The sequence below is a fragment of the Pseudorca crassidens genome, chromosome 6 (genome assembly GCF_039906515.1).
Source record: "Pseudorca crassidens isolate mPseCra1 chromosome 6, mPseCra1.hap1, whole genome shotgun sequence".
In the NCBI taxonomy this organism is placed as follows: Eukaryota; Metazoa; Chordata; class Mammalia; order Artiodactyla; family Delphinidae; genus Pseudorca; species Pseudorca crassidens.
The window spans coordinates 81,953,990-81,975,666 of NC_090301.1; the positions used below are offsets into that span (position 1 = coordinate 81,953,990).

At 33.5% G+C, this 21,677-nt stretch overlaps 1 protein-coding gene across 2 annotated transcripts in view; it reads right to left on the bottom strand.

Annotated features, from left to right (window-relative positions):
- Positions 1-21,677, bottom strand: part of ACVR2A (activin A receptor type 2A) — an 86,172-nt gene that overhangs the window by 17,738 nt on the left and 46,757 nt on the right. The window contains exons 1-4 of one of the 2 annotated variants that reach the window (XM_067742017.1): positions 18,078-18,210; positions 17,339-17,421; positions 14,503-14,612; positions 14,151-14,305 (exon numbers count right to left, since the gene is read on the bottom strand). In XM_067742017.1, the coding sequence (XP_067598118.1) occupies positions 14,151-14,305; positions 14,503-14,551 (204 nt within the window). In that variant the 5' untranslated portion in view covers positions 14,552-14,612; positions 17,339-17,421; positions 18,078-18,210. Of the gene's footprint in view, positions 1-14,150; positions 14,306-14,502; positions 14,613-17,338; positions 17,422-18,077; positions 18,286-21,677 lie in introns of those variants that run through there. The other variant, XM_067742016.1, reaches the window with a different exon arrangement.

Here is a 21,677-nt window from a genome sequence, read left to right on the forward strand (position 1 = left end):
AGTAAGTGCTCCCTTTAGGCATTATTCAGCCCCTGGATGCCACTCAAGATTTTTTAAAAGTTGGCATCTATGTTAGAAAGACCCTCAGCAATAGAAACACTGCAAAGTATTAAAGAGAAAAAATAATGTAATTTCTTCTTCTAAAGTAGACAATCTTTCTAAAATGGTTTGAGAATTCCTATTTTAAAACAGTATGATAAACCAGAAGACTTCCTGTGACCCATTTTAACATCAGATATTTATTTTTTAAATGTCTGCAAAAGTTGCTTTTCCTTCACACATTCAAAACATGAAAGGTTAGTAGAGCTAAAGATTATTTTAGTTTAACAGAGTGACAAGAAAGTCAGATGTACATCTTATAGAAGTATGGCCTCTCAAATTATGATTCTCAGTGGGAGGGGACACAAGACGCTCTGGAGAAGTTTTACCAGAACTGAATCCTCCCTCCCTCATTCCTTGACTGATCATATATATCTGCAATAAGAGACCCCACTGATCGTAGTACATGACTTATGTGAATGTGGAGACAGGAGGGAACAAGTTGAAACCACTCTTCTAGAGGCAAAGAAAACCACTCAGTGCTCTAAGTTCAAGAATTATTGGATAACTGCATAAAAGAGTAATTGTGCTAACTAAACAAAGTTCACTTTGAAAAACTTTAAATAACTATAAGGTTAAAGTCAATGATTCCCCCTCCTTTAGAGATAAGTTAGAAAAGTTGAGTTTTCAAAGCAGGGATGACAAAAATTAAAGTATGCAGATAAGGGTTGAAAGCTGAAGAGGGAAAATAACCAGGTAAAGAGTAATATAGCACTATATGTAAACACTAAAATTTTTAATAAATTGACTGATAATGTCTCTTTAGATAACATACACATTATCCATTCCCTATGCTAAAGAGTACCAACCATATGGATATGATTCAGTCTATAAAATAGGATTTAGATGACTTAATCCACACCTCAAATTAAGAATATGTCGGCAGTTCAAAATAAGACTTTACTCTGTATGACAGACTCTAGGTACATCCACCTCACTACAAATAACTCAATTTCATTTATATTCCATTGTATATATGTGCCACATATCCATTCATCTGTCGATGGACACTTAGGTTGCTTCCGTGTCCTGGCTACTGTAGCTGATTCATGTTGTTATAAAGCAGAAACTAACACACCACTGTAAAGCAATTATACTCCAATAAAGATGTTTAAAAAAAAAAAAAAAGAATACCCAAAATAAGACTTTAATATAATATTAACCTTAATTTTAGGAAACAAAAATTTCCAATGCCTATGTTTAGAATTAAAAAAACATCACTGAATGTTTTCCAAATGCGTAGATAAACTTAAAAGTTCCCATAAGTTTCCAAGACTCTGTTTACGAAGTTTGTAAGCTACCGTTATTTCAGTAAGAAATCTTAGATCACTCTCCTAATGAAATTCCCATTATAGTCAGCATTATATATTAACAACCTGAAAATATGCTTTGTCAAAATTACTTATAAGTAAAAAGCTTAAATTTAGGAGAACACGGGCCAATTTTCAAAGGGTAAGAAGATCTACAAAAGCACACTCCTACAAAATGTCAAAACTTTTAGAAATGATAATTCTACAATTCTTAGAAAGGTTAGGTTCAAAAATGAGAACTCTGTAACAGATTACAACTCTATAAAATCTATACTACCAGTCAGTATATCTTTTTACTTCTCTAATAAAATGTTATTGGACTATTCTTCTAATTCATACTTCTCAGTTCTTCCATTTAACAGCTTACATCTAAAAGAAGTTTTAACCACTTCCCTCATATCTAGCTTTTACTTATCCTATAATCTAAGAATATTAGAAATTATTTTCTGTTTATTAACAGCATTATACTAATTTACCCAAAAAAACCTCATACTTGATTCTAGGAATAAAGATTTATACCCTTAAAATATATGAGAACCTGGGGAGACAAATTCAGACTTAAACTTCATAATGACAACAACATTCTGATATTATCCATAAAACATGGCTTTGCCCTGCTACAGAGAAAAACCACTTTTGGAGGGGTAACTATAAGGACTACAGAGTTCCTGAAAACTTTCCCTAAGTTCCAGCTCTCTTCCAGCACCCATGCTATTTTGCACAGTTAAAAAGATTTTCATTAGAACATGGCTCTGATTACATCTCTTCTTTACCCACTTGTATGTGAAAATTATGGCATCAGAAGACATGTTGAGAAGCGACAAATGACAATAGCTGGAAAAAGTGCCCCCCACCCCTGCACCACTACCCAGTATCATTACTATAACCAACAGTGGATAAAAGATTAGACGTGAAGAGCTGTAAAGCAGTCTGTGATCATTTTACTTATTCTGAGTTCTCCATATGAAAGGTGAATTCTAATCTAAATGAAGCCTTAAACTTCCAGACAGCAAAAGATCAAGTTATACTTCTCTAGCCAGTCCATTTGCTAAAGATGCCAAAGATGAAAGAAACTACCTGAAAATATAGATTTCACATTAAAAGATAATGGATTCGACCAGAAAGTCAGCATCTGTTAAAAATGAGCACATGCTGACATTTAAGGTAATGACATACTATAAAAATTAAGCAATACAAGGTTTGTAAGGCTAAAAATCTATCCATTAGGTGTTAACTTCTAGTCAACTAAACCAGTTGTGTTTCTACATTTCACCTTAGATAAGTATAAACACTGGTAACAATTCTTTAAAACCCAAAACTATTACTATGACAAGCCAATCATGTTTTTAATACTAGAAGTGGAAAAAAAACTACAACATAAATTTATAAACTATAGAGGATGGACAATAAAGCAACAACAACAACAAAAAATCTAAGAACAAAATGTTTAGTATGTATCCACAAAAAGTGCCACAACCATAAAACAAACATCAATGCATCTTACCTCTATCATTATATGAAAGGCGTGCTTGTGAAGAAAAAACACAGGCAAAAGAAATTACGATTTATATCCAGAATGAAATGAAAAATGACACATCAGTTACAAAAGTGAAGGAAGGAGAATAATGATTTAGCTTTTTAAAAGCTGGCAATGATCCAATGTATCATATTTTTTAAATGAGAACTGAGAACACTTTCCTTATAAACAGAGGAAAGTAATATATTCTTTTTTAAATCTTGGACATTACCTATCAGATAAGAGGTATTATTATATAGATGACTCTAGTATGACCCCAAGTTACCTGATCCAATGGACTTCAAGCCAGCAAATAAACTAAACCTAGTCTTAAATAATTGTTACTTATTTTTCTAAGAAGTTCTAAGGACTAACTATAAGAGTTTTTTTTAAAAAAAAGCAATTTAGCTGAGAAGCTATGCGTTGGAATTGGACTCTGGACACCAGAGGGCAGTACTGCCTTTAACAAAAACTGTAGGAGCAGCAAAAGAAATTTTTATATAGCTAGAGTTAAGTTTCTCAGACAGTTGTCCTAAGAATCTAGAATCTCCAACTTCCTGAACTTCTTCATTCCCCTCTCATGGAAGACAGGAGAATCCTTACAGTGAGACAAAAAAACATTTCTGGTGCCTATGTGAGTGTGTGCAACATAAATAATACACTAGGGAAAGAAAATAAGATGGGAGAAGAGTAAGATCAGAACTGAGTAGAACACAGTGACAGACCAGGCCTACTGTTAACTACTTCCCCAGGTACAATCCAGAGTGAAGAGGTCAAGCAGCGGTGGCCCTGGAAGGAAGCATCCATGCATATTTTTCAGGCTCAGGACACTCAGATTCTGATAAAGAACAAGATTTTCATTTTCCTAGTCATCCCACAACAGGTAAGGAAGGGCCCTAATTTAAAATCAAAAGAAATATTGTCACCAGTGTAAAGAAAGACTTCAAATTCCTCCAAACACTTGACTATATTTCCCAGTTTCCAATATTTCTACAGAGAACAAGTAGCACTGACGAAAAAGATTTGACAACTTGTTTATATGTACCAGTTGCTTAACTAGTTTTTCTTGCTTCTTGATTTTCGTCTGTGATAATGATTCAGGATTATTTAATAATTCATCTAAAAGGCTTAGCTAATCCCACTATCAAAACATTTTATCAGTACTCCAAAGTAAAATTCATCCCTTGAAAGAAATACATGCCAAATGAGTAACTAGACTGTAGCTTCCAAGGCTTAAACATCTCTGTTTTTCTTTTCATACCAGTGCTTTCAGAGACAAAGATGCCACTGTAATAACACTGGGCAAGTAGGTGCTGTGCATGCATCTTACCAAAAAAGTGTACCTTTGCTCAATATACCTCTCAACAAATGAGTATTAGAATAAGCTATAGAACGATCCAAACTAAACAAAAGACACCAAGAGCAGGCCTCAATGCATAAACTATGTTACAAAATAAGAGGCAAAACAGAATCCAAAAAAAAATAATTCACCGAAATACACAAATAGATAAAGAGTAACCAAACCAAGTAATCTGTATTCACAACTTGGAAAATGAAACTTGAATATCATGCACTGTGACTGGAGATAATAGTGAAAACCAAATCAGCACATTAATGTCAAGTAATTAGGTTGCTGAATGAGAAAGAGCCTTGCTGCTTATTCCTTAAGGGGAAAAGAAATTAACTATTGACAAACATCAGAAAGGAATGAATAATACTTCTCTATTCATTCAACAAATCTTTACTGAGCACCTAGTTTGTGCCAGGCACTGGCTACCCAGGCTCTCATGACACTTACTATAGTGTGGGGAAGAAAGACTAATCAAAGAACCATACTAATGAATGCATAATTATAAAATAAGAGCAATAAAAAACAATTTAGTTACCTTGAGCACCTGTAAAGAGAAACCTAACTTATACTGGGCAAGGTAAATAAGAGAAGACCTCCTGAGGAGAGGATCCTTGAGCAACGAAATAAGTACTAGAGGGAGGCAGATAAGGTGGAAAAAAACAGTACTGGGACACATCCTAGATTTCTGTCTTGTGCAACCAAATGGTTACTGGTTCCATTTACTGAGAACCAGGTCTGAGAGGGAAGATCATTACCCTTGTATTGTTAAGTGCCTGGAGACATCTAAGTGGAAATATTTAGAATGCAGTTAGATAAACAGAACTAGAATACAAAGAAATCTTTCTAGAAATATGGATTTTACATGCTATAAATATATGTGAAATATACTATAAATTTTCTCTTACCATTTAAACCATTCCAAGATTTATATTTATATATAATTTTTTTAATAACTCACTCAACAACCTCTTTGGATGATCAAGAAGAATTAAGTAGCTGCTCAACAAAGTACTTGAAAACTGACAAATTCTGAATTTGTCTCCTCTTAAATCATATAATTATCTTACATTCTAAGACATTTTACAATTGCAAATTTTAAAAAAGACTATTGCCAAGCAGACAGAAATAGAATATGTAAAGAAATAATATAGTATGTGTATCAGGACAAATGCTTCTGAGCTAAGGAAAGCAAGACATTATACATTAACAGATTTAATAATACTGATACTGTCAAATACACAGCCATGATTCTATCCAATTAGGTCTTCAAAATTACTCTATGATACACCAACTCCTACTGCTCACATCTTAACCCCTTCCAAAAGCAAAGCATGAAGGCAGACCAAGGTGGATGAATGAGGATTCTGAGTAAGTTCCCTAAGAAGGGATTAGCTCCTCAGGGTAGTCAGCACTGGAGCTGCAAGTCTGAAAGAGAGACGGCAGACATGCCTATTCTTCCGGCTGCTGCTCAGGAGCATCAGGTTTATTACTGGGTACAGAAGAAACTTTATTTTTATTTAGCATTTGTGTTCTGCAAGTGGAAAAAAGGAAAAGGATCGTGCTATACATTAATAAATTGTGATGTGATAAAATGGTTATGTTTATCTGCAAGGCTATATATAGTCACTATAAAAACTATTTTAAATGTAAATTATGTACTCTGATCCCTCCCTGTATCCTACTTTAGTTTTTTATGGACCCAACCTAATAATTTACTGAAATGAGCTATTCAATTAAAATTACTTCAATGGATAATAATAATCCTTGGACATAAATGTCCAAGGCTTTGCCATTCAGCAGACTGACTCTAGGCAAAGTCACTTCACCTATATATATACATCATGGGGTATTGAAAGATTACACTGAGTTAATATGTATAAAGTGCTCTGTATAGTGCTTGACAGAGTACTCAAAATGAAATTTTTTATTATTTGAAATTAACTTCAAAGTATTGACACATATATATGCCAATATTTTGAAATTATTTTCAAGTAAAATAATTTCAATAAATCATTTTTAATATTGAAATCAATGGTTTCAACAAAAATTCTTCCTTTGGAGTACAATTTTGAGGTCATTGGCAATTAACGGCTAAAACTTATTGAGCACTTAAAATTAGCCCAGCACCCTAGATATGGCTCTTCTCCCAATCACTATAGAAATGGAATCAAACATTTCTCCTCCTTTCCTCCATCTTTGCCCAAAATTGTTGAAGCAATTCCCTTTTTACTCTTTTTACCCTTCCTTTCCAAGCTGCAAAGTCAAACAACCAATCAACCAACCTATGTTTAGTACACCTACATGTTAACTGTAGGCTCCCTTAGAAGGGCCAGCAAAGACTGTCCCTGAGCCACTTAACATTATACATCAAGCACAGCGCCTGGCATACAGTAGGTGCTCAAGCAACAGATGAATAGTTAAGCAAAAATAAAACAAACCAACCAAGGTGAACCCAGCCTATCTGATGCAAGCAGCTTTCACTAACAAATGGACTTCTTCATTTTTATTATCTCAAATTAATAGAAAAAGGTTTGACAGCAATGAAGTAGCTAGGAATGATGGAAGAGATTGAGGATGAGGTTCAGGAAATAAAAAACAGAGAAAAGCAAGCTCACTTCTTCCTATCTACCATCTCCTTGCCAGACAAGAAAAAGGAGATATTATGCACTCTGGTCTATATGCATCAGTCCCATTTGCAAATTGGCAAACAACGCGGGGCCCTTCACAGGCCAAAGAAAAACTGATTTCAAGATTTTAAAATTTAATATGTCATTTTTAGAAATAAGGTGCTTTGAGTAATTTTAATGTGCAGCTTTAACTTGTTTTAAGCTTTTGATACAGCTTTTTTTTTCCCCTTTCGCTCCTTCTCCCCTTCTTTTTTGCTTTTGGACACAGAATTTCAGCCAACCTCCAAGTGGGCCTGTCTGTACATTTGTAAGAGAAACAACTTATATACACCTAACTAGAGTAATACTTTGTCAAGCTGCATATCTATGGATAATTTATGATACTTCTCCCTACAATTAGTTTAGAAGTATATATAGAAGTAAGTTGTGGGACCTCCCTGGTGGCACAGTGGTTAAGAATCCACCTGCCAATGCAGGGGACATGGGTTCGATCCCTGGTCCAGGAAGATCCCACATGCCGCGGAGCAACTAAGCCCGTGTGCCACAACTACTTGAGCCTGCACTCTACAGCCCACGAACCACAACTACTGAAGCCTATGTGCTCTAAGGCCTGTGTACCACAACTACTGAGCCTATGTGCTGAACTACTGAAGCCCGTGCACCTAGAGCCCATGCTCTAGGCAAGAGAAGCCACTGCAATGAGAAGCCCACGCAATGCAACAAAGAGTAGCCCCGCTTGCTGCAACTAGAGAAAGCCCACGTGAAGCAACAAAGACACAACACAGCCAAAAATAAATTAAAAAAATTTTTAAGTAAGTTGTAATTTAGGTTATCAGTACAAAAATAATGATACAAAGAGACATTTGTAGTAGCCCTGTACTATTTCTCAGGCATATATGGAAAAAAAAGAAAAAAAGGTGCTCAAGAGTTAGGCAGTAGAATTATACCACCACATTAAATATCCTAAAATAATACAATTAAAAACTATTTGTGAAGTGTAGGTTCTAGCTCTTAGCAGAAACCTAACACAAAATCTAAGCTAATAAAACATCAAATTTTGGTATTTTATGAGAATACATTAAAGCTCCACTAAATTTCACTTAAAAACACATCATACAATCAGAATGAGATAGATTCAAAGTACTAAGCTGAAAAGCTGTCTGTCGTCAATATACTGTTAAAAGAAAGCAACTGTAGAATAACATTTTATAGTTTACAAAAAAGAAAAAATATATATACTCAAATGAGATTAGAGAAAGATGTGAAAAGATACACATCAACCTGTTAAAACTGGTTATTTCAGGAAATTGATAAAGGAAAAAGAGAAAGAACAAATGATTCTCTCCTTTTTTTGGACATACTTCTTTCTGTATAATTTGCCTTGCTATATAACAAGCAAGCATTTGTAGTTAATTTTTAAATGGAAGAGAAAGTGAGAGAGATGTGTTCTTAAACTCCAGCCATTCAGCAATCAACCTATTTCAAGATGTGCTTCTACAGATGTAATATTTATTTTGTAAGTATAACTTAATACTAACATATTAAATATTCAATAAAACTCAGTAAACTTCTCCCTGCATCTTCTCCAAATAGGGAAGCAGCACACTCTCCTAAATTGACTTGGCTGAATAATCTTATGCTACTCCTTTAGTATCTTATTAATTTTAAATGGGTACATATATAAACTCATGTTCAACAGGAAAATACTACAAAGCATTGTCACAGATGGCTTGGTTTCTCAGTGGATAGTAATCTCACATACCGTGAAACAACAACCTATTATTACTTTAATATTAAGGTCAACAGCATTGTTTTGTATGCAGAACTCAATATTCCAAACATCTGAAAGCCTTTAGTCAGACCAAAATCTAGACAAAATGTCATGAAAATGTTATGTCAGGACTGAAGAGATTGATGTCATTTAAAAAGTATTAATGCTGCAATACTTTAGTGCTATTATATAGCCTTCAAAAATTAACAAGAAACTAACTTCATACCTTGTTAAAGGTAGGTAATTTCTAGCCCCTAAACTGCATTTTCTTATCAAGTGGTATTTTTTATCAGCACAAATATAGATTTTATAAGAAGGGAACTTAAGCTTACATATGGTTATGAAAGCAATGCAAACAGTTTCACTGAAACCACATTAACCACAGTAAGACTTCTTAATAGAGTCAATGCATCAATTCCCTCATATTCATGACTCACTGGTACTAGAAAAACCAGTTTGCATTCAATTTACTTACTGGAGATTGTAAGAGCATCTACCTACATACAGAAAGACAGTTTCAGGACAGGCAAAAGAAAAGGTGACCCAGGTAATGCAAATTAAAAGGATGCTTCACACCTGTGATTACAGAAAGCCTCGAATAATGGCATTCTCTTATAAAAACCTGAAATACTTCAACTTATTTTACCCCCAAGAAATAAAGTCCTAAAGCACATAAAATGTTTATTAAACAATTCCTGGGTATACTGCATTATCATCTTAATATAACACTAAATGAAACAATTCAGCAATTCATCACTTACAGAATGGTTATTACATACAAACACTGCATGAGATACAGTAGTGACTACAATACATACCTTGTCTTTAAGGAGCTTATAATAAAGTATGATAATGGAACATGCTCACAAATGGCCAGAACCTTTCTCAACCTAAGTTATTTCATCTGAGTCACAAAAGAGAGAAACTGACTTGAGCACTACTTTCTCAATTCTTTCAAGGATGGCACGTAACTAATACCATTATAGATACATATGATGGATGGCTTAGGGTGTAATGGAAGAAAAGAATCAAAAGGCAGACAAAGTATGGAAGATAACATGCCATGTTCCAAACTTTGTATTCTTGCTGTTGGATCACTCAGAACCCTCAAAAATTTTTAAGCACGGAAGTAACATAATCAGACATGTAAAATGTTACTGATAGCAATAGTATAAATGGAGAGAGAGAACTGGAAACAAGAAGACAAGCTATGAGACTACAGAAATAATCTCAGCCTCCAGCGTAATAATGTCCTGAAAACCACAGGATCAGAAGGATGAAAAGGTATTGGAGTTCATAAATAACAGGGCTAAGAATAGGAGAAGTTGCTGTCTCCAAGGCTTTCACCCAGGATGAGGGGAAGACAGTGATAACATGAAAAAGTGTTAGAAACATAGTAGTTACAGGTTATAAAGAAAGAAGAATGGCTTATTTCTTTAAAAAAAAAAAAAGCACAATTACGTTTTTCTCTGTCTTTAACTATGATAGATGTATTTTAGAATATTTTTTATTTTAAAATAAATTAGAACCATAATTAAAGACCAGATTTTAAAGCATGTTTATTCCTGTATCACTTCAAAATACTAACAAAACCAGAAGAAACTTTAAACAACTTGATGTCTTAGAAATAAAGAATCCTACCATTTAAGTGCCAGAACCAGCTTATTAAGAGATGTATGTAGGTATGTCTTAGTCCTCCAGAATACCCTGTAAGACTGATCGTTTACCCACAAAGAGAATGAAAGACTGAGATCAGACCAATGAATGAGCACAGTATATGTAATGTTAGCTTGTTCTGCTGAGAATCACTGTAAATTCTCTTCAAATATAGTTCTTATTGTAGGAATGATCCATCAATAAGCTATCACCAACCTTTAGCCCACGCTTTAAGAAAAAGTTTCCCTAAGAAAAGAGAATGACAAATTTTATGTCATTGTCTAAAAGTGAAGAAATTAGAAGGAAGATTGTTGCAGAAATGCACAACAAGAATGTAAGATCTTTTCCTAACTGGTCTTGAAATTAAACTTTGAATATGGGGACATGAATATGGGGTGAAATGCAGAAGACACCTTAAGACTTCAAATCTGTAGTATGTTTCCCCTACCGACTTCTCCTGTCCCTCAAAAAAGCCTTGAATAGCTAGGGCATTGGCACTATCAACTCAGAAGCACAAGAATCTTTACCTGCAACCCAATCAATGTTCATAAACCCTATTCTAAAATGTGTGCTAAAAAAATTTTAATGGAAAACAGATGACTTGTTTATTTCCCCTTCTGTCCTCTGTGAGACAATATGATCACGTTATTGCCCACTTTAGTAGTCAAACTACTCAACATCCCAAAATAGGAAAATAAATTCACTTATAGAATGATTTTGAAATGGCAGGGATGTTTACTGAATTATCTGAAACAGCAAAAGCGTCTGCTTTCTGAAAAAAGAGAGGCAGGACAGCATAAGCAGTAAGAGCAAAGCTTTAGTGTCAGAGAGTCCTTGGTTCAGATTCCAGCTCTGATACTTGTGAGCTTTGCTATGTCTCAATTTCTTTATCTGTAAAATGGGGATTATAACACTACATAAACAAACCTGTGAGGTAAGATCAGATCAGTCCTTTCCACACCTGGCTGGTCACCAGAACTGCCTGGAAAACTTATTAGAATCATAATATCCCAGGTCCCATTCCATACTTTCAGGGGCGTGGTCCAGGAATTTGTATTTCTTAACAAATTCCCAAGATGATCCTTACATACTGGTCACAACTTGGAAATCATGGGGAAATTTTTATGTATTTTTTGTATATTTTTTATATATATATTAATACATCTATGTAACTTACCAGTACTCTAGTACGCTGTAAATGTTCAATTAATGCTTGATACAATTATCAATCATTTTTTTGAAGCAGAAATAAAACTGAGTATTTTGTAACAAGATGGCCACTAAGTAATCTTGCAGAAGTAGTCTGCATAAACCTCTCGCCAAAAATGAGACTTACAGCATGACTCTATACCGTTTCAAACAGTGAAAAATGACATATATGAAGTTCCACACTGATGACAATGCTCCTTTTCCACAACACAGTTTATGACAGAAGGAAAGCATAAAGTCAGGCATGTCTTAAATTTTTCATAACAAAGCCTGACCATTCCAGGTCATTCCTTCACAAAACTTTTTTAAGTTCATTCCTTATTTTTCAGCAATTCATACAATTCATGCAAATTCACTAGAGAACAACACAAACACTAAATAAATGTGTACAATAACATTAACCATTGCAACAAATATCTAAAACCCACAGAGATGGATACTCATTGAACATTCCTAGTCCTTATTTATGAATAATAATGCATCTTTCCTTTTTAAAAATCCAAACCCTTGAATTAATTAGCATTTCTAAATAAAGTGGCCTCAAATATATGATATCCAGCCCTTTAAATGTCCAACCACACTTCTTTACCAATATTTTATATAAATCAATGTTATCTATAGGATTACATTATTATTTTTAAAGTTCTATTAAGAAACTTAACAAATTTGTTTTTAAGTGTAGTTTCCAGTTTGTTTCTATCATATCACAAATCCAGGGCAAATTTAGACACTTAAACACTCTTTCTTTTTTTTTCTTTTCTTTTCTTTTGTGTTAAATTCACAACAATTTAATCACTAATTAGAGACAATACAAGAAAACAAAACAAAAAAAAGTAGCTCTCTATGAAGGAAACTGACTACTTTGCAAAATCATGTACAGGAAATAATCATTTTTGAAAATAGAATTATATAAGCCCAAGGTGGCATCGTTATTTATGTCATTACAATCTGCACAAATACATTTAAAATATTCTTTGCACAAATATTTGTTGTACCCACCATCAAAGAAAGTAAAATGGAGCTTCCTAAAACCCCCTATCAATATATTTTATGTGCCAAATTTAATTTCCATTTGTCCATAACTCTCCTTTTGAACCAGCATCACAGACTTCTGAATTGATATGATTACATTCAAATTGGAGGTTTAGAAGGAAGTTAGCTCCCACATTTATTTCTGCTGGTGATCCTAATAAAGGCAACTGCTCTTAGGTTACTGAAAGAGACAGTTTCACAAATCAGTGCATGTCACCAACAGTAAATACTCATTCTGTTAAATGTAGATATTACATAAAAAACAGTTACCACCAACAGAAAGTAAAGTGTATTCTATGGACACTTTGGAGTAAACTACATATATTTATTAGGCACTAAATTTTTAAAATTTTAAAGTACTTCTTAAAGTGATTTTTAACAAATCTACAAGTTATCTACTAATGTTAAAAGTTGAAATATTTCAGCTGTACAAAATAGTGTTTACCTAATTTACTAAATGAGGAGTTTTACCTTTGGGCTTATTTCTTCATATACACATCTTACAAAGATTACAGGGATCAATGATCTAATGCCAACAGATTGCTTCAAGCACTGAGAAAGGAATATGTTATGTAGATAAAGCTTAAAGTGAAGAAGTTGTTTTGGTCATTAAATTATAAGACTTTACCATTTTCTTCTACCAAGTTTTAACCATTAATCCTAGTGGTATTAGAGAAACAAAGTTAAACCAAGAGATCCAGAAGGCTGAGGTAATCTGATCTTAAGAGTCAAAAGAAACACAAAAGAAACACAAAAAGACATCTCAAGCAATTAAACCAAAAGTTATCACGTTTCCTCTGCCTGTAGAATAATAACTACTTATATTAAAAGTCCTTGTAAAGCACTGAATCAGCTCCAACTGTCCACATGACAGAGAGTGAGGAAAACTTCATGAATTTATTCTGACTACCTACCCACCACACCTATATTTTCAGATATATTCGGTGTCAAGGGAGGGAGAATCAAGAGCATTAAAAAAGTTTTCAGACTTCAGTACATGTTTGATATGCTGCAAATAAAAATATATACACTTGGAACTACAAACAACACATGATGAGAACTGTTGCTCCTCTTCCCAGAACAAGAATTTTATAGATATATCCTCTTGATGCCTTTGTGAAACTTCTCTACCCCACGTTCTTGGTTACCTTACTGGGTCCCTCACCATGGTTAAAAGGATTTTTTGGCAAGTAGTTTTGAAAAAGACACAAAAACTTAGGAGTGGAGGAGAAAATAGAAGGGAAAGAAAGAGCTATGATATCACTTCTCCATCATCAATTACTTCTTAAGAAAGACAGCAGAGTATATCCCACATTTTAAAGTACTATGATGACAGTAAAACTCTCCAAAGAAGAACAGGAATGGGAATACTCTTTATTCTACTCCACTTCAACCCTTAAACTTAGGACACAGCAAATTAATAAGTTTGCAAAATTAGCTATAGTTTCCATGACAATAAATATTCAAAAATTAACCCCAAAGGAAAATGATTTGTAACAATCTACTGTGGTTTCACCACAGTAGTATTTCTTTAAAGTGTAAAATCTAAAACAACATAAAGTACAAGACAATAACTTACTTGAGTTGGAACAAGCACAGGAGGATAAGCCATCTTATGATGCCTGTACACCCAAAATGCACAAATGACAATCCCCGCAATTAGCATAAGTGGCACCAAAGAATAGAGCAAGATGTTGTAATAGGGTGGCTTTGGTGTAACTGGATTCGAAGTAGCTGTGGAAAAGAGGAGGAAGAAAACCACTCAGATTTGGTCGACAAAATTTCACAATAAATATTTATTATAGCATCAAATTTTAGGAGAAAAAATAAAGAGTAGGAGAAGATGGGAGTAAATTATTCCATCAACACAAACATGTTTTGTTTTCAGTCTACTAGTTGAACAGACATATGCATTTTCCCTGTGAACTTACGCTGTGTGACTTCCATCTCCGGAAAATAAGAAAACCTTTCATTACACATATTGCCCTCACAGCAACAGAAATATACTTCGGGGCTATCTTTTTTTTCTATACAATCAGTCCTATAAACAAAAAGAGGAGAAATAATTAAAATCAACATTATTACTCTGAATCTACAATAGGTGTTTTTCTAAAGTTCTCAGAGATAAAATAATGAATAAGTCATTTATAGTCAACTTTGAGATTTTTATTAATATTCAATAATCAATTCTTAAAAGTCAAAAATGTTCCTTGAATCCTATTATTAAATCTCATCAGAAAAATAAATCAACAGCTGATTTTATAACAATCACATTGGCTCCTTGAAACCACTTCTTTAATTTGGTTTTTAATGATCAATCTAAGGCAACCATCTTTTTAATTGTTTGTTTAATTAGTAGAAAAGCTTGAAGAGGAACATAAAGCCAATGAAGAAGAAATTTGGTCTAAGGGTACTTTTACTCACAGGAAATATAGCTTTCCCATTTTATGAATACAAAAACTGAACACTATATATAAAAAACTGTATGTGTACACATATAAATACATACCTATACGCCTATGTATACATATAAATACACAGGCACAAAATAATTCGTGTTCATATCTTGTGGCAGAACATATTTCAACATCAGCGACCTAAACCAGGCTTGGGAATTAAGCCATTTTTGCAGGAGATTTAAATTCCCTGAACACAATGAACAGGGTTAAGGATAAGCAACAAGAGCAATACGTAACAACAAACATACAGGCCCTAGTAACTCAAAAAACTGACTGAAGGTGGGCTAACTTAAGGGGTAGGGGGAGGCAGTCTTTTATATAGGACCTGAATTACTGAAAAGATAGGGATTTAGCATCTAGATTAAATCCTAATCAACCACTAAAAAATTAGCTATAGCTAGTTTTTAAAATCAGATATTTAAATATTGCTAATAACATCAGGTAGATTTAAAGACACATTACAAATAAACTGTGAACTTTTATAATGGCTGTTAGAATAACAAGGTTGAATTTAACTCTAAAGGGAAAAGCTCAAGAAATTTCAGGGAGAAGGCAATTTTAATAAAATTAAACTTTGAAATAAAATCTATACAAATGTCTATGTAGTAGAAAGTAAAGGACAAATGAAAGCTAAATTTCTAACAATTTATAAAGAAAAATTTACAAATTTAATATTTAGAATCATGAATCAAATCATAGGTTAACATGATTAAATACCTAGCCTAGTTAACTGAAGTAAATTATCAAAACTTTTCGCCATTCAATTTCATTCTTTTTACCACTCTCTTTTCCTCCACACTTTGACATTTCTTGAATCTTCTTTTCCTTTCTCTTATTTATGTTGCTACCTTTAATATTTGTTTTTTTATCAAATTCAGAACATAAAAGCAGAAATTCACATACTTTTAAATTGGCATTTAACCCCTAGAAACAAAGCTGATGTAGTAATTATCACTGTAAGAGCAGGCATTTGCACTGAACAACTCACTCACATTATCGAGCAAAGTATAATCTCCAGTAATACTGGTTTTAGGTGAGAAGCACAGTAGCGTTTTACAAAAAAAAGAACAGGGATCCCTGATTTCAACTAATTAATAAAGACAGTTTTGAATAAAGATGACCTCCAAACCTCATTTTTTCCCCAACTTCTTCCTCAATTTTTCCTTTTTTATAAATTGAGATATAATTTGCTATAACATTATATTAGTTTCAGGTGTACAACCTAGTGATTGGATATTTGCATATATTGTGAAATGATCACCACAGTAAGTCTAGTTAACATCTCATCACCACAGTTACAAATTTTTTTTCTTGTGAATTGAACTTTTAAGATTTACTTAAAAGTTGCTAAGTTCCTTAGCAACTTTCAAATATACAATACAGTATTATTAACTATAGTCACCATTACATCACATCCCCCATTATATCCCCAGGACCTATTTGTTTTATAACTGAAAATTCAAACCGTTTTGACTCCCTTCAACCATATGCCCACCCCTCACCCCCGGCCTCTGGCAACCACCAATGGTTCTCTCTATATATGGGTTCTTTTCTTTTTTTTCTTTTTTTTAAAGATTCCACATACTAGTGAGATCATATGGTATTTGTCTTTCTCTGTCTGATTTATTTCACTTAGCATAATGCCCTCAAGGTCATCAGTGTTGTCGCAAATGGCAAGATGTTCTTCTTTTTTATGGCTGAAAAATAGTTCATTGTATACATAGACCATATTTTCTTTACCCATTCAACCACTGACAGACACTTAGGTTGTTTCCACATCTTGGATATTGTAAATAATGCTGCAATAAACATGGAGGTGCATATATCTTTTCAAGTTAGTGTTTTCGTTTCCTTTGGATATATACCCAAAAGTGGAACTGCTATATCACTGCTATTTTTAATTTTCTGAGGAACATCTATACTGTTTCCCTAGTGGCTCTACTTACTCTTTCATAACAGCAAATATCACTTAATTATCACCTCTGTTAAGAAAGAAGCTAATAATCAGAAATACAGCTAAAATGTATAATTACAGAGTAATAATCCCCGGAAAATTCAAATATGTAGAAGTATATCCTAAATACTAAATATATACCTAAATGACCATTTTAATATTCACCAAAAGTGGAGCTAATTCAATTTTCATGAGTTTATTCAACACATTTTACTACTAATCACATATGTCCAATCAACCACAGATTCGTGGTAATCTATTAAAGCCCCTGAAAGTGGATCAGGATGTAGCTAGAGTTCCGTGAGTGTATTAGTTATTTGGCTCCAAAAAGTCTGGTTATCTAGGATTCTGTACCTTCTGCAGTCATCAGCACCCACCCTCAGTGAAAATCCTGTGGCCCAGGCAGTTTAAGTGATCGGCCAAACATCTAGGGACACCTTGCAGAAAGATCACAGGCAGTCAATGACATATCCACTATATTTTATTTCCAACAGAATAAAACAATTTAAACAAGATTTTTTAAATAAAATGTAGCTTTCTATGAGAATTGTGTTAGTTCTGATGTAATTCTGAATGTCAAGTTAAAATGTCTCTTGGGATAAAGAACAAAGGCCTACTCTGCAAGGAAATGTAGTGAGATCAATTTCTTCCAGATACATAAAGAGGGAACTAAAAGGAAATTAAATACTATGATTAAGCTTTATTCTCCTTCAGGATAGATTTTCAACAGATATAGTCTCTCTTAAAGCAATTTTAAAAATCCTTTTTCCTTAAAATTGGTGTTTAAAAAAAACCTATAACCCTACAACATAAGGAAAGAAATGTTTCTTATCTAAAGTTCTCACTACTTGATAGATTATTCAAAGTATATTAAAGATAAAACATAAACATGCTATATTTATTTTTTTACTTTAAAATATATATCTTGTCATTACAACATGTTATAATGGTCTTCATAATCCCATCTTAAAAAAGAAACATTTAAGTGAAAATCCATGCATTGATCTTTCTCCTTTTAAAAAAATGGGGGGAGGGAAATGGAGGAAATGAAAATTATTCAACACTATCATAAAAAAATAAAATGTGTTCTTACCTGTCATAGCAGTTGATATCATCCAGCCAACAACCTTGCTTCACTATTTCAATGGAACCAGAAATATTCTTCCAGGTAGCAAAACAATGCCGCCGTTTGTCTTTGTCACCATAACAGGATTCAACACCAGTTCGATTGGTTCTATCTCTTTCCCAATTAGCATTATAGAAAATACACTCCTGAGTTTCTGATCTACCAAGTATAGCACCTATAAGATAATAAGACGACAACTTTTAATATAACTGTATTTGTTCCTAAACAGATCGTCTCGTCTCCCAGTATATGAAACTTCAAATCTTCCTGAAATGTCAATAATTTACTGCCTTACTAGTGTTATAACATTGGGTTCAGGTTTCCAGGTCAATCTCTGTACTTTAAGTATAATAAACATAATAATAAAAAGCAACCACATATATCACAAGGTTTCTCTGTAAAAGGCCAGTTTCACTTAAGAATGTCCTTGATGGAAAGCAGTACAATTGTTAATTTTTTAAAAATCTTGACCCTTGAGTAGACTTCTTCTCAATATTCTGTGTGACAAAATGGGAACTAACCAAAAGCACTGCTGCTACACACTGAAGTACAATGATTGCCTCCAAAAAAGCCCTTGCCTGATTGAGTTGTGAACTAAACCAACCAAGGCTATTCAGACAAGTATTTGGCAGAAATGTTCCCAAAATGAACCAAGTAAACCTGTTATTTCAAGAAAAACACCTGACAGTATGCACTGCCAATAATAAAATATGAGTTTTCAAGCAAAAATAAGAATTTTGGAAAATTTGTATTTACCACCACAATTAGCCTGACACCTTCCCAATACTTAAAGAATTTCTGATGAGTGGTGATATTAACAAATGTGACTTTTAAATACAGAATAATGAGATGTGCCAATATTCAGAAAGTCTATATAATTCAGAGAATCAATATTTTCCAAGTGAATTATGTATGACGTTTGAAAAACACTCATGGGCAAAAAATCCATACAAAGTTCAAGACAGCCAAGTAGATTTTAATGTTACAGAGGACAAAAAGTTCATTACCGGTTTCAGATTCCACACTGTAACTAACTTTTAAGAAACTATCTCTTGTCTTACATGGAAAAGCAAGGGAACTGGAATACCCAAAATAATTCTGAAAAAGATGTACAAAACAATTCATACTGTTTGTTTTTTCGTTGGCCGCACTGCGTGGCTTGTGAGAGATCTTAGTTCCCCACTCAGGCATTGAACCCGGGCCATGGCAATGAAAGCGCCTAGTCCTAACCACTGGACCACCAGGGAACTCCCCATATTACTTGTTTTTAAGAGTTTTACTAAAGCTTCGGCAATCAAGACAGTGTGGTCTTAGTGAAAAGACAGACACACGAACCTACAGGACAGGACAGAGAATCCAGAAATAGACCCATACACATACAGTCAATTGATACATAGCAAAGGTACCAATGCATTTAGCAGAGAAAGTCAACAACTGACGCTGGAACAATTGAACATCTATATGCAAAACAAAGAACCTCACCTCATATCAACTCATAGCTCATGCTATATACAAATTAACTCTAAACAGATCACAAACTCAAAATAAAACCTAAAACTATAAAATTTCTAGAAAAAATGAAAAATATGGTGACCCTAAATTATGAAAGATTTCTTAGAACACAAAACACATGAGCTACAAAAGAAAAAACTGGTAAGTTGAACTTCATTAAAATTGAAACTTCTCTTTGAAAGTTAAGGAAAAAAATTCAGACTGGGAGCAAATACTTGCAAAGTATATACCTTAAAAATAACTGATATTCAGAAAATATAAAGACCTCTCACAACTCAACAATATGAAAACATACTACCCAATTTCTAAAAACTGAACAAGAGATTCAAAGACATGCTTTATCAAAGAGATATGAACGGGAAATACTACATAAAAAGATATTCAATATCACTAATAATCCACAATTATCTTAAAAAAGGATTAAAATATTCCTCACTTTTCTAACTATATATCTGTGTATGGCCAAATTTCCTTCATATCAAAACAACACAACAGATTGTTGTATCACGAACTGAGTGGAAAAAACAGATATAAGAATCCAGTTGTCTTCTACTAAAACAATTATAAAGAGATCTGTAACAATTTCACTAATTTTTTTGTTGTCTTGGAAAATATTTTTCATAAAAACCTATTCTTTTGTTAACATATAATGGATTTATTGTCACTTCTAAATAACTTTTTTTAAAATTTTCTGCCTTAATTTCTAATATGATGAATACTTACAGATACAAACCACATAAAAACTCTTTGGGGTAAGTCTAAAGAAGTTCCGAGACCAAAAAGTTTGAGAACTGCTGCTCTACAGTGCTCTAGCACAGAGATATAATTATAAGCTGATAAAATCTGTGGCAGTAATGGTGCTGTGGACTCCTCAACTACGAAAGAAATAATAGTGTGAGCGGACATGTAAACTGTGGCTGGTAACTCTATGTCCATTGTATTTTATAAAAGAAGGGCTGCTACTACTATTCATCTGTATATAAACAGTAGCCATTTTGTAAATTATTCCTTTTCAGAAACCTGTTGAAAATAACAGCAAATTAAGTTTCCTCCTTTACTAAACAACCACAAAGCAATCATATACTCTGCCCACGTTATCTCAAAACAGGGGATGGCAAACTTTTTCTGTAAAGGGCCAGAGAGTAAATATTTTAGCTTTTGCAGGCCATATGGTCTCTTTCACAACTACTCAATTCTGCCATTGTAGCACAAAAGCATCCAGAGGACAGTAAATGAATGAGCATTGTTACATTCGAATAAAACTTTATTTACAGTGAAAATTAAATTTCATGTAATTTTTACATGTCACAAAATACTATTCTTTTTTTGATTTTTTTTCCCAACCATTTAAAAATGTAAATATCATTCTTAGTTCACAGGCTGGATTTGGCCCACAGGCTGTGTGGTCAGCTACCTCTTCTTTTTTTAAAGATTTTTTTTTTTTGATGTGGACCATTTTTAAAGTCTTTATTGAATTTGTTACAATATTGCTTCTGTTTTAAGTTTTGGTTTTTTGGCAGCGAGGCATGTGGGATCTTAGCTCCCCGACCAGGGATCGAACCCACACTCCCTGCATTGGAAGGTGAAGTCTTAACCACTGGACTGCCAGGGAAGTCCTGGTCAGCTACCTCTTGAAACAACACCCTAATTTCCACAGTCTAGCTAACCTGCCTTTCGTTTGTTTTGTTTGTTGGGGAGGAGTCTTCTGTGAACTATCACTTGTGTAATTCATGTTAAAAACCACTATTAATTATTTTTAATTTCCAAAAGAAGACTCCATTGAAGCATAGGAACAACACTTGAACTAAATAAAACTGACCTCCCAAAAAAGAACATTGCCTATAAAAAAATGCCAAATAGGTTTTATCTTTGGCGTCAATTCCAATCAATTAAGAGTGGCTGCCAGGAGCCATGTACTGAGAAAGATTTTGAGGTAAAGGGTTTTGAAATTAGTATAGAAGGAGGCGGGAAAACATCAGTATCTTTTCTTTGCCACCTCTGGTCTTGAAAAAAGATAAACAAATGACTATTTTCTTTATTTCTTTTAATACTGCT